General features: G+C 33.3%; 1 protein-coding gene across 3 annotated transcripts in view; it reads right to left on the reverse strand.

The window, feature by feature from the left end:
• Positions 1–317: 317 nt before the first annotated feature.
• LOC144293440 (uncharacterized) overlaps positions 318–13,491 on the reverse strand; it is a 49,425-nt gene continuing 36,251 nt past the window's right edge. For 2 of the 3 annotated variants that reach the window (XR_013360674.1, XR_013360675.1), the window contains 2 exons: positions 6,044–6,128; positions 318–593 (listed from right to left, as the gene is read on the reverse strand). Coding sequence is in view for 1 of the 3 variants with exons in the window: in XM_077864510.1 (XP_077720636.1) it covers positions 409–593 (185 nt within the window). In the remaining 2 variants the exon portion in view is untranslated. The remainder of the gene's footprint in view (positions 594–6,043; positions 6,129–13,491) is intronic. The other variant, XM_077864510.1, reaches the window with a different exon arrangement.

Below are 13,491 nucleotides of genomic sequence, written 5' to 3' on the forward strand. Positions count from 1 at the left end.
ACTCTGATTAAAATCTTTGATTATAATTAAAATAGTTATAATCAAACTCTGGTTTGATTATCTTGCTAAGTCACTTTATATTATGTCCTTAGTCTCTCTAAAACCTGTTTTTCTCATCTGTAAAATGGGGTTGATGACGGTACATCTAATAATGACATAAAGTTTAGATCATTGTTTGGCATATAGTAAAATTGATTGTGGATGCTTATTATAAGGGTGGCCAATATTTGTGCCACGTACTAACCAATGTCTCTTCAATAATATCAGTCCAATCCCATCCCTTTCAAATGCATCAGTGCTTGTTTTTGGTAGTTTATGAAAGCATGTCTATTTTGCATCATTTTTCTACAACCTTGATGACATAATTTTGTGCCTGTCACTTTGTGCTCTCGTCTCAACCAAGTCATTTCATGTGTATAATAACATATGCATCAGTGGGTTAGAAAATACGCAAGAAACTTGTTCTGGGGAATAATATTGGTTCACCGGAGCCTCTTGACACATAGCGAGGCAAGTATTCTTGTCTTCCTGGCACTTAGTAAGGCAGCTGGATTCTGGCCAGTACAACAGAGTCATGTATGCTACCTCCAGACCTGGAACATAAAAAACAAAAAGAAACAACAAGTAAAAAAAACCCCGCACTGATCATTTCACAATATATACAAATACCAAACATGATATACACCTGAAACTGATATAATGCTATATGTTAATTATTATATATCCAAAAACAAAAACAGAAAACCCCCACAATCTTCCCTCGACTCCTGGCTGGATTCAGAAGGACAAGTGAAGGTCTACTGTGCTGTAGCTGATGCTTACAAGGACAGAGCCCCTTCCCCTTTCTATACTTATGGGCCATAAGTGAAGTGATTTTTTTTGTTAAGCCATGAAAATTTTGGAGTTGTTTGAATCGGGGTGGTGGTGGTGTGTGTGTGTGTGTGTGTGTGTGTGTGTGTTTTCTTTTTTATAACTGCAGTAGCCTACTCTACATTATTTTTCATTTGGAAAGTAAAGGAATTCATTGTGTGTGTATCCCTGTGTGTGTGTGCACATTTGTGTGTGTCTGCATATGTCAGAGACAGAAAGGTAGAGATGAAGGCACAGAAAAAAATATATAAACATTAAGGAGAAGCTGATTTTTTCCCATTGTAGTCAAAATAATTTCTGTGAGCATACACCTGGCAAAAATGCAATAATGAAATGTAAAATATCACCACTGTAGAGAGATTATTCATAAGAAGGAAGAGGAGAACACAAACAGAAAAAAGGAACCAGAGACATATTTCAAAATCTGTTAAGTTACAAACATCAACTCTCTGAAAGAAAAACTTTGGCCAAGCGAAGATTTGCTATTTATGTTAAGGCAAGAAATATATATATATGTACATATATATATGTATATATATACACACACAAATATATATATATACGCACATATATATATACTTATACATATATTTTAAACATGTATTATGATCTCCTATTATTTTCAGTTGGTTATAATTTTGATAGATTCATTTCACTGTGACATACATAGACTTTTAACTTACCCATCAAAGTATACTCTAGGCTACATCATCTTACAATTCTGAGGCTAAAGGATCTTTATCTCACTCTCTTATCTTGGATATGCTAGGATTCCCTGTTGGATTCTGTATAGAAGATATATAAAGACTTTTTGAATAACTAAACTAGCCTTGAGCATAAAATTAATTAGGGAAGATGGAGAAGTATATAAGATTGATTAAATTCTACTGCAATTGTGCAGTTATGCAGGTAAAATTATGAATTTGTAGAGGATAAGATGTGAACTGTTCCAAAAGAAATATTCCATAGTTTTCTATTATTTTAATGTGAATGGCATCTTGATTTTTATAAAGGCTTTTTGATCTGGATAATGGGGATTTAATTGAGTAATAATTGTGGACTCCTTGGAATAATAGAATCTGCTCAAGATTCATGGAATGGAGCAATAAAACCTAAAATGAATAGATTATTTCATTGGCTTACATTTCAGGGACTTTTATAATACTAAATATAAAAATTTTAATAAGTATTTAAGCAAATACTTTGACAAAAATTAGGTAGCAAAACATTGATCACTTATATGAACTACTATACAGATTTGTCTGGACATTTCTATATATCCAACTTTTCCAAAAGTGAACCTAAAACCTTTACTTCTAGAGAAATAAAAAGTCAGGTAGCATTTACTCCCTATCTTGTGTTCACATTTCTAAGCATACTATATAAAAAAATTGAATTTGTTCTTAGCAACAGTGCCTACTTTCATAAATCAAGATAGTGCATTTGAATTCATTTTCTCAATAAACAACATAGAAGTAGATGATATTCATGATAAACATGAAGCTCTAACCAGTATACCTGCCTCCACCTCTAAAGTAGATTAGAATCAGAGTTGATATATGATACAAAATGATGCACATTATGACGTCTCCAGCCTTTCCTGAAAGCTGTTTCAGGATGACCACACTGGATGGAATCTTTTTGTTCTATTGGAATCTTCCACCACCTTCATCCATCTCTGATGAAGTCTGAGGATTTATAGAAATGTCCAACTTGGTACATATATGGTGAAATTAAGCACTAAGGACTGTCTAGGCTAAGCAATACCTTCACCCACTCTACCCCAACCCTTTGCTTTGGGATGTTTCTAACTTTTAGGGCCTACTGGTAGTACTAGTAGTTCTCTCACTTTTTTCAAGAAGTTCTAACCATACTTGGACTTGGTTAAAACCTGCAGACTTTTTTACTCCCGTTGTAGGCCCTTCATATTTTCATCTGAGTTTTTTTTTTTTTTTTTTTTTTTTTTTTTTCTACCTGGAATATGCACTCCTCTCTCCTGGCTTACTTCTACTTCTTGAGTAGCAACTACAATATCATATTCTCAGATAAAATGTCCTTTGAATGCACCACTAGCACCTATATTCTTTTCTTCCTTCCCTTTATTTCTTTCATACCAATCAATATAGTTTGCAATTATGTTATTATTTAGATTTATTTATGTTCTTTGCTCCTTAATTAAAAGCACCACATTTTGGGGGAAAAAAAACCTCACTACATTTCTTTGAGGGTCTACTGTGCTCAACACCGTAAATTCTTTACATGACTGAACACATTCAATCCTTGCAAAAAATTATAAAGAAATTACTATTAATTATTCTTTAAAGATTAGGAAAGTAAAGTTTAGATTGTCACCTACTCAAAATCTCACAGTTAGTAAGTAGCTGATTATAGAATTGAACATTAACTGTCTTTATATTTCACAGGACTCCATCCTGACTCCACAGGATGGAGTCAGTTTTATTCCCTATCAGTAGCCCCTACATGATACCTTGTATATATTTGGTAATTGTTAAATACATGAACGATTGGGAAGTTTCATGGTTTTACTGTATCAGAAATCTTCTAAGTAGTGGCTACCTCTTGGAAACTACTGTGGTAAATGATTTTCTCTTTTTCTGTAATTTATCAAAGAGAGATATTTGAATGGTTGATGAATAACTAGCAATTGTCAAATCTTCCAAAACTCATCAGAAAAATCTTCTGATCAAGTGAAGCTACATTCCTTAGATCAACGATAGTGGTGAACAACACCTTGAGAGTCTTGGTGATATTTCTTTTTTGTAATTTTTTTTTAATTTTTTGGGGTGATATTTCAAACAGGGAAGTTAAAGAAAGTTGTTTGAGGGGTATTCAGTCTTCAAGGGGTGATTTTAAGATGTCTTATAAGGTGGGGAACCTACTGATTCTGGGAAATGTTTATGACACATGATTGGTTTAGTGATGACAATAAGGCAAAAGCCTTAAAGCCAGTCTCGATTTTAAATGTTAACAGCTTGTTAGGCCAGATAAGCAAGACTCTTTAGTTGATTCATGGTCCAATATTTCAGAAGGAAGTATTTTCTTGAGCAACTAAATAAAATGTTTGCTTGTCTCAGTATTGTTTAACATAGGTACAGGAAAATATGCCTGGGCTCATATCGTTTAATGCAAAGATATGAAAGTATGCTCAGTCTCACTGTTGTTAAGCTTAATAATTTCAAAATATATTGGTTTCGTTTCTCACCAGGAAATAGTGATATTATGTAAGACCAAAGTATGGATAGATGTTTTTTTCTTTCCCCCAACAAAAACCCAATGTGGTATTATATTCACATTTGAACACAAAACTCCTTATTTACTAGTGTGAGCATTTGGCTACAGATGTGATAAATTATTGCATTGTCCCAGCCCATCCCACTGGGTGGCACACTGCTTGTTTTTATATTTGAGGACTGCATGTTTCTAATGAATAATTTTTAAATTTGCAAAATCCAATGGAAAGGAACCACGGAACAGTGGAGGGTGCACAGAGAGGTGTAATTCTGAAGACTTTTTAATGGCAAAGACCATTGATTCTCCCACTTCCAGTTTTATTGACCATTAGATTTATAAACATGAGGATAAAATGCTTCACAACACACTGAAAACAAATGTAGTTAGTCTACATTGAATCTCTTTGTAAAAGAATGTACTACCCATTTTAATTTACTTCAAACAGGATTTTCTGGAAGTCAAGTTTGAATTTTGAAGAAAAAGGCCATTATGTTGGTTTGATGGCTATAACCTTGTTTCTGTGCTCAGAGACATGAGTAAACCATAAAAAAAAAATCATTCCCTTCACTTACCTTACAAGATTGCTTTCTGAAGCAGTTTATTAGGGAAAGTCACCATTTAATTAGGCAGAAAATAATTTCCTTAAACATATCGTTCATAGGGAAAATGACTAAAATTCATGTTGTGTGCATAAGAAAACACAGACTATTACTTCTTACGGATATGGCTTTCAATTAATAGATGTTTTAAAAAAATACACTAATGCTGCTTTGGAAAAAAAAAAAATAAACAAACAAAAAAACAAAACTGCTAAACCTCTATTAAACTAATGCACCAGAAAGTATCAGTATTATAGTGGCTTCAAGCAAAAGTCATTTTTTTTTTTCCTGTAATGTTAAGTTTTGAGAAAAAAGTTTAACTTCTACCAAGAGAGACTTGCTTTAGGTTAGGGCAGAGTTTTTCCATATTACTATAGGTACAAGGCAGAGGGAATGTAATCTTGCCTGTTAGATACGTTTTTGGGGGGAAGGCTTTTGATTACTAATCAAGGAAAACAAATTCACTCTCCGGGCCAATAATGTTTAGATTTGGAATATTTTGGCATTCATTTTTATGACCCCTGGTTATTTCTGTAATTTACTTATTATAATGCATTTACCCCTTTAAAATCCAGCCAAGTTTATGTCTCTCACTTTTTTTTTTTTTTTTTTTTTGTCTAGGCTGTTTATCCCTCTGGCTATGAAGCTCACAAATGGTAAATAAAACCATGCTTTTCTTAGAGATAACATTGATGCTGTGATCGAAAACAAAGATTTAGAGCACTCAGAGCTTGTAAGACTATTATTTGGAGTTGTTTATAACTTATGGGGCCTGTTCCAGAGCCAATGTAATCATAGACTCTCCCTAGCATCACTTGCTATTCCATCACAGAATTCAACCTACTAATCTCTAAGAATTTGCCAATCAGGTAAATCAAATTTAAATGAGATCATGCTAGGATAACCTGGGTGTTAGATCAAGTGGTAATAAGATTTACATAGAGGTTTCTTCAACTAGAGATACTATTTTGACAACACCAAAATGAAGTGAAGCAGTTGCAGATCATACCAGCCTTTAGACTAGATGTTGGATCATTATAGAAATTAAAAAAAAACAAAGATTAAAACATCAAACATTCATAAAAGTGATCTGAGAAAGAAGGAGGTGATTTATTTTTTGGTATATATTTTAGAATGTGTTATTTTTCTGGCATGATTACTGTTACAGCTCTCTTGGAGTAGTCATTAAACTTGATAGTTAACCTATGTTCACATTCTTTTTTTTTTTTTTTTTCCTGATAGATAGTTATCATGAATTTTACTGATAAGAGAAGGGGGAGCAGGAACAATAGGATTAGAAGCAGGGATTGGGATCAAACTACCTGGCTTGATTTGAGTCCTACTTCTGCTCCTTACTGCTCTGTAACCTGGAGTAATTCAGTTAAACTCTCTGATCAATTCTGGCATCTGTAAAATGAAGATAATATAAATTGCAGAAATTGTACAATTACTTAGTGAGACTCTGAGGATAAACATGTGAAGACTGTGAAGTACCATATCTTTGTTATTAGCACTACCACTACTACTACTTTCCTTACCAAAAAAAAAAAAAAAAAATTTCCTAAACGACCTTCAATAGGTAGGATCACATCTGGTATGATATAACATCAGTGACAAAAATCTACAAGCAGAATTTTTGCCATGGAAATAATTAAGGACAATGGATGATCTCTCCTGATTGACTATGATTTGAGATATAAGTATGAATGCATGGCTGATGTCATGAGGTCAAAGAAGTTGGTTGGTCAAAGAGTCAGACACCAGAGAGAAAGTAATTGTTAACTCAGACACCAGAATAAGCAGATGAGATAAAAGGAATATTGAACAAACTTTCTTACTTAATTGCTGAGCAAGAGGCCCTTAATATTCTTGATAAGACAAAATAAGTAACTACTAAATAAAAGCATGAATTGTTATTGAAATCTATGGGAACTTATTCTGAAAATATAAAGTAATAAAAATAAAAATAAAAAATTTAAAAATAAAAATAAAAATATTTTTATAAAATAAAAATATATAAAATATATTTTATAAAAATATAAATATAAATCATGGCAAATGATAGAGTTAAATGAACAGTTTTCAAATGAGTTTGGATAAACTATGTAAGAAGATGAAGGAGAAGGAGGAGTCAAAGGAAAAGGAAAAACATTAATTGATTATTCATTTGCCAGGTAACACTCTAAGAACTTTATGTGCATATTAGTAATTAATCCTATAGAAAGTCATATGAACAAAGAAGCGTTGGTCTCATTTTAAGAAAAGTGATTTGAAGAGTTTAAGTAATTTGCTCAAGGTCAGACAGTTGTTAAATGGTAGAGCAGTGACTCAAATTCAAACACCCTGACTTTAATCTATTATTAAGTAGAAATTTTTAAAAGGTTAAAAACTATGACTTTCATGAATATATAAAAATGAGCTCATTTCAGAGTTTCCATTCAATTCATTAATTAAGGAGGGGGCCAATCAGATGTTATGACCTGCACAAAGAACATTTTTGAGAATCTACATATCTAAAGGTAATATTAGGATATTTACTTGCTTCAATATAAAAGTGTCCAATGGGACTATAAAACATTAGGGTTTTTGTTCAATGAGACTGCAATTATTTGCATATTTTCAGACAGAATCAAGATAACATGTGACTTCACCATGTCTCTGATCTTTAATTAGTAGTAAATAGTTGAACTAAGAACATTGCCCAAGGTAGTCCTTGGTTAGATTTTTCCCTAATGTGATACCAAAACGATGTGGTACGCACCAAGCTGTCTTAATTTGAAGATTCAGATCATTTTTATGACTGTATAGAGCAATATAATGCTTACAAAACTATTTCAAGAACTGCATTAACTGGGTTAGTAATGTAACATCTGTGTTATAAATTATTTTTATTTTTTATAGGTAAGGATGCTAATATTTAAAGAGAAAATAGCTTCAGATCCATATACTTGAGACAGGATGCAAACTCAAAGTTTTCCTATGAACTTTCATATTATTTCCCCTATGTTTCCCATATAGCATCATAATTCAGCACGTTTTTATTATAATTTTTTATTTGCTGTGTAAATGTTTACACACTATGTTAATACAAAAAAAAAAAAAAACAAAAACAAGTAAAAATATTGTATCTTCAAAGTGCTGTCTTAGTCACAGGGAAAACAGAAGTCGAAATAACATAGCTCTTGCCCTTGAAGAACTCAGCATGCTGTATGTGGCCATTCCACAAAACACTTTTCTTAATGAGACCAAGTAAATAGAAACATACTGCATTATTTAAATAATAATTTCCATCTAACCAATACTTAATGAGTATACATTTGTGAAAAAAATGCTGTGCTGATGTTCCTAGGAATATAGATCGAGAGGAAACAATCTTTGCTCTTAGCGGATTTTCAGTCTACTAATTTGACATTTGAACATTTTTCACAAGTGACTCTATGATTACTGTTGTTGTCATTTGGGTCTTATTCAACCCTTGCTTTGATATTTAAAATAAGTTTCTAAATGGATTCTTTGTCTTAGCCTCTCCTCTGCAATGTGATGGTATTTGCCATTGTCATCATGTTCTAAGATAAAAGTATGATGCAATGTACAAAAGGGTCTATCAATGGTGAGTACAAAGTGATAGAAAAAAAAAAAAAGTATAGAAGACCTATCATGCTAGTGAAGTGAAAGAGGGAGTTAATGGGGCATTAAAAATAAGTTCAGGGGCAGCGTAAAAGTTTGCCAGGTGGAGAATTCAGGAAAGGGCATTTCTGAGATTGTGTTAGGGATGGGAGTAGATGAGCATGGTGGCCATAAAAAGGTGCTACGTGGAGTATTTTTCACTGGAGACATTCTGGAAAGTAGGGACTTATTATCCTGCTTGCAAGGCATTTAGCATCTGTTGCGTTGTTAGAGGTGAGGACATAGTCTTCTGAGGCGGCACAAGCCCACGACAACTGAGCATGGACAGGGTAGTAGGAGCTAATCATTTTTGCTCTACATAAGGCTCCCCTCCAGGCAGGGATTGCAATAGTTCCTGCCTCCTAGTCCAGTCTCCACTGAACTATTGGAAGCTTTCTCAGAGCTCCACAACAGTCTGTTACTCCTCAATCCTTCCTTCCCTTATCCTTTCACAGCATCATGGCCTTTGGACTTCTTCCTACTCTTTCTCTCTCTCTCTCTCCTTTATCTTTCATTGGCTTTATCCCACAACAAACCTCTTGTTCTTCTGTGTTTTATCACATACTTCCTGCAGAACCCAAGCTGACATAGTGTATTTCAATAAAGTACTGTTAAAAAAAAAAAAATCATGTTTTAAGCGCTTCCCTCCAAGTGGAGAAACCTTGCACCTAAACAAATAAAATTTGGTACAGTGAGCTAAGTGAACAATATGTATATGGTACTAAGTAACCAGTTGGATATAGTATTTCTTTCAACTGTTGAATGCTTCTTCTGAAGCAGGACAATTTTTAAGCAAAGATGATGCAAAGAGGATGCCTGTGCTGGAGGGAGTACATAGTCTAATGACCATGGGAATGGGAGATTTGAGAGCTGTTGTTTATAATTTAGAAATTGCCCCTGCCATAGAGAAGTCTCCTGTGAATGGGTGGTGGTCCCCCAAATCCTGTCGATTCAGAGAGGAGAGATCTGTTGTTTGGATCCAGGTAACAACTCACCAGGAGTCAATCCCAACTGGAAAGAGGAGATTGTTACTAATAGTTGTCCATTTGCTCATCATCAAGGATAACAATATCCCACCAATAAAAGTAAATGTGTGAAAGGTCCCTTAGATTATGGTGAAAGGATTAAAATGGTATATAAACACAGTCATGTTAAATAATTCTTGCTTCTAGCATGGGGAGAAATTCATTTCATTGGAATTTTTTTATTAAGTCATTAACACATTATTTAATCAAACTTTAAGCATTGAGATTTAAGCAAAAATAAGATTAATTTGTTCACCATTGCATTTTTAGTGATCTTTTTAGTGTATCAACAGCTTCTGAAGAATGCATTAACATTAGATGAATTTATAAATAAAGCCACATACACTCTTAGAATATTAATATTTTGCCTGTAATAGAAAGCCAAAAATAATTACTAGAGAACATCTTTGAGAAACAGATGCAAAGTTGTATGCATTTCTAATAAATTACTCATAGTCCATTATGGGCCGATATGCCTTTGAACACTATTTAATCAATCAGCAGATGACTGTGTGATGAAATTACTTGAAGCAGACTTTGAGAACTGTCCCTACATTTTCCTCCTCCTTCCAAGATTAATTATATCTATGGATTAAAAACGGAAGTGGACTCACACAAAATTATTTTTCCTTTACATGCAAAATTATTATTCTAAAGGACTATGTAATACAATGTAATTATCATCCGAAGCTTCTGTCCTTCTTTCTGCAAATGGTAAAACGATCCATTTGATAACAATAAAAGCCAAAAATGCAGAATATAGATTTCAGCAAATCCATTGAAGATTGTGTTTATCCCTATAAATCCAGAACACCATTATATATAAATTTGAATTGATCTTTCCAGCTTTTGGACTCAAACCCTCAAAGGCCCAGATTGTTACCACAGAATATCTTACATCTATTTTAGGTTATGAGAATTAAAAGTAAATAGTGTCACGTTTTTATTATGTTATCTTCCTCAAATTATTTTGCTTGATCTTTTCAGACACCAAACAGAAGTAAATTTAAAACCAAATTTGTATATCTAAAGGTCACCATCAGTTTGTATTCCATATACATCATAATCATTGCCAAATTGTGCCTTCTCTTTTTTGGCCACACTTCCCCAAGAAATAGATTGCTATGAAGATAGAGCTGCTGCTTTGGCTGCAAAAAACATAGGAACATGATTTAATTCTTTGGAAACCCAGAGAGCCAAATGCTGCAATGAGACAGTGACAAAGCAGTAACAAAACCATAGAACAATGCATGATGGACTTTGGGATAATGTTATCTTTGGCCACTTTAAAAGCATATGCAAAGGGATGTAGTATATTGATTATTGTAATAAAATTAGAAATGTTCTTGTGGTTCTAAATTCCTAAGATGGTACTGTTTATGCACTTACAAAGACAGTTATGGTCAATAATCCGATTTGGCACTGACAGACTTATTCTTTACCTTTTTTTCCTCTTAACTTTGAAGTTTATGGATGCAGAAGTAACATAATACAGAAGCATGGAATTTAAAGAGTAAAAGTCTTATTTTATACTTCTCACTCTGACCAACTGTGTTTTTTGTGTTTATTAGTTTTATATTTGGTATTTATCTTTCCAGACTTTCTTCTCTCTCTCTTTCTCACCCCTACCTATCTGTAGTATTTATGTCTATTTTTCCTTTTGTTTTCTAACCTAAATGCTCTCAGAATTGCTTATATATATTTTTTAACTTGGCAATTTTCACCTCATATGTCTTCAAAACCATTTTATGTCACTACATGTAGATATATCCCATTCTTTTACATTTGCACATGACTTTATGTCTCATGGTTATACAGTATGTGTGTTTTTCCTTTCTTACTAATAGACATTTAGAGTGTTTTTATTTCTTCTCTATTATATGGAATATTCAAGTCAATATCTTTCTATATGTCCCTTGGAGAATATGGTGAGATTTTCCATAAAAGTTGATTTTATGTTATAAAATTAAAAACAAAATCAAATTGCAACTATCTTGATAATTCATATAAATGCTGATAAGTCTACAACTCTTTTATCCAACTTCATGCTCATTCAATCTTTGCTCATCATTCACCTCAGCACGTATTTACTAATTTTTATCATCTCATTATTTTTAAATTCCATGATGTACCTAAAATAGTGCTACACATAGAAGATTTGGGAACACTCAAACATGGAACCCAGACTTTATGCCGATTAACTGTAGGTTTCTGTTACTTCAGCTAAAAATGTTTCTAACATATATGTGGCCACCCAGGGGACTCTTACTTTTAATTCTGCATCCTAAAGCCCCAAATAAGTGACCCTGTGGATCCATATAAGTCAAATCTTCATTTCTAAACCAATATATGTCTGAGTTACGTTCTTATACAACAGATCAATTCCTGCTACAGCCAAGTGGATAAAGATGGAATAGTAGAAGATAGAATGTGAGTAAAGTCATGGGCAAATGAGTCTACCAACTCCCACAATACCTCCCATGTAAAAAAGGGGAATACTGTTCTTCTGTTAGGATTATTGTGAGAAGTAAGTGAAACAAAATAAAAAAAAAAAAAGAGACTACCATATATTCAACTGTAAGATGCTCAGTGTGTTTTATATTGTAGTCCATGTCTCCCTCGGGAGTGATTATTTCGTAGGATATTTCGTAGGACTGTGCTAGGGGTGTGTGTGTGTGTGTGTGTATTGTCCTTTTATTTGCAGTGGACAGTATACTACATACATTATTCTACAACTTCTTATTTTTTGTTTAACAATATATCCTGGAGATTTGTTTCCATTATCTGTACTTAGATGACTGATGAATTGCATTTGCTATTATAAACAAGCTGTAATGAAAGGATACTCTACATCATTAGCTCTTAGGTAAACACAATCAAAGCAGTAATGAGATATCAATTTCTACCAACTAGAGTGGCTCTATCAAAGGGATAGACAATAACTGCTGGTGAGGAAGATATAAAAAAAAATGGAAATCTTCTCACATGGCTGGTGGGAATATAAGATTGTACAACCATTTGGAAAATAGTTTGACAGTTCTTTAAATAGTTAAATATACCATATGGCTCATCAGTTGTACTCCTAGGTAATGGCCCTTTTCCGATAATTTATTCAATGGACAGTCATGCAAACATAAAAAATAAACATACATCTCCAAGGGAATGGAAAACATGTCCACACAAAAATTTGCACAAATGTTCATAGTAGCATTATTCATAATAGCCAAAAAGTGAAAACAGCCCAAATGTTCAGCAATTAATGAATGAACAAACCAGAAAATGGAGTAGTATACCTGCAGTGGAATACTACTTAGCCACAAAAAAGAATGAAGTACTAATACATCCTTTGACATGCATGAGTCTTGAAAACATAATGCTAAATGAAAGAAGCCTTTACAGACACATAAAATATGATTTTATTTATATAAAATGTTCCAGATAGGCAAACTTATAGAGGCAAGAAAGAGTTGATTTTATGTTTTGTATGTTTATGTTATTTTTATGTTTATGTTTTATGTATTTGCCGAGAGTGGGAGCTGGTGGGGAGGAAAGTGAAATGAATGTTAATGGTTTTGTTTTATTTATTTATTTATTTATTTATTTATTTGATTTGATGAAAATATTCTGGATTATAGAGTGCTTGTGGCTGTACCCCTTTGTGAATATAGTTGACCCTTGAACGATGCAAGAGTAGGGGTGCCCAGTCCCCTGTGCAATAAAAAAATCTGTATATAACTTTTGACTCTCCAAAAACTTAATTACTAATGTTGGCCAGAGGCCTTAGCAATAATAAAAACAGTCAAATAACACATATTTCATATGTTATATGTATTATTACCATACCTTTATAATAAAGTAAGCTACAGAAAATACAATGTTATTTAGAAAATTACAAGGAAGAGAAAAATACATTTACAGTACTGTACTGTATTTATCACAAAAAAGTCCATGTATAAGGGCGCCTGCGTGGCTCAGTTGGTTAATCATCCTCCTGGGGCTCAGGTCATGATCCTGGAGTCCTGGGATTGAGCAAAGAGCTTTCTTCTCCCTATGCCCCTCCCTGCCATCTGAGCTCTTTC

Source organism: Canis aureus, chromosome 21 (genome assembly GCF_053574225.1).
Source record: "Canis aureus isolate CA01 chromosome 21, VMU_Caureus_v.1.0, whole genome shotgun sequence".
NCBI classification, from domain to species: Eukaryota; Metazoa; Chordata; class Mammalia; order Carnivora; family Canidae; genus Canis; species Canis aureus.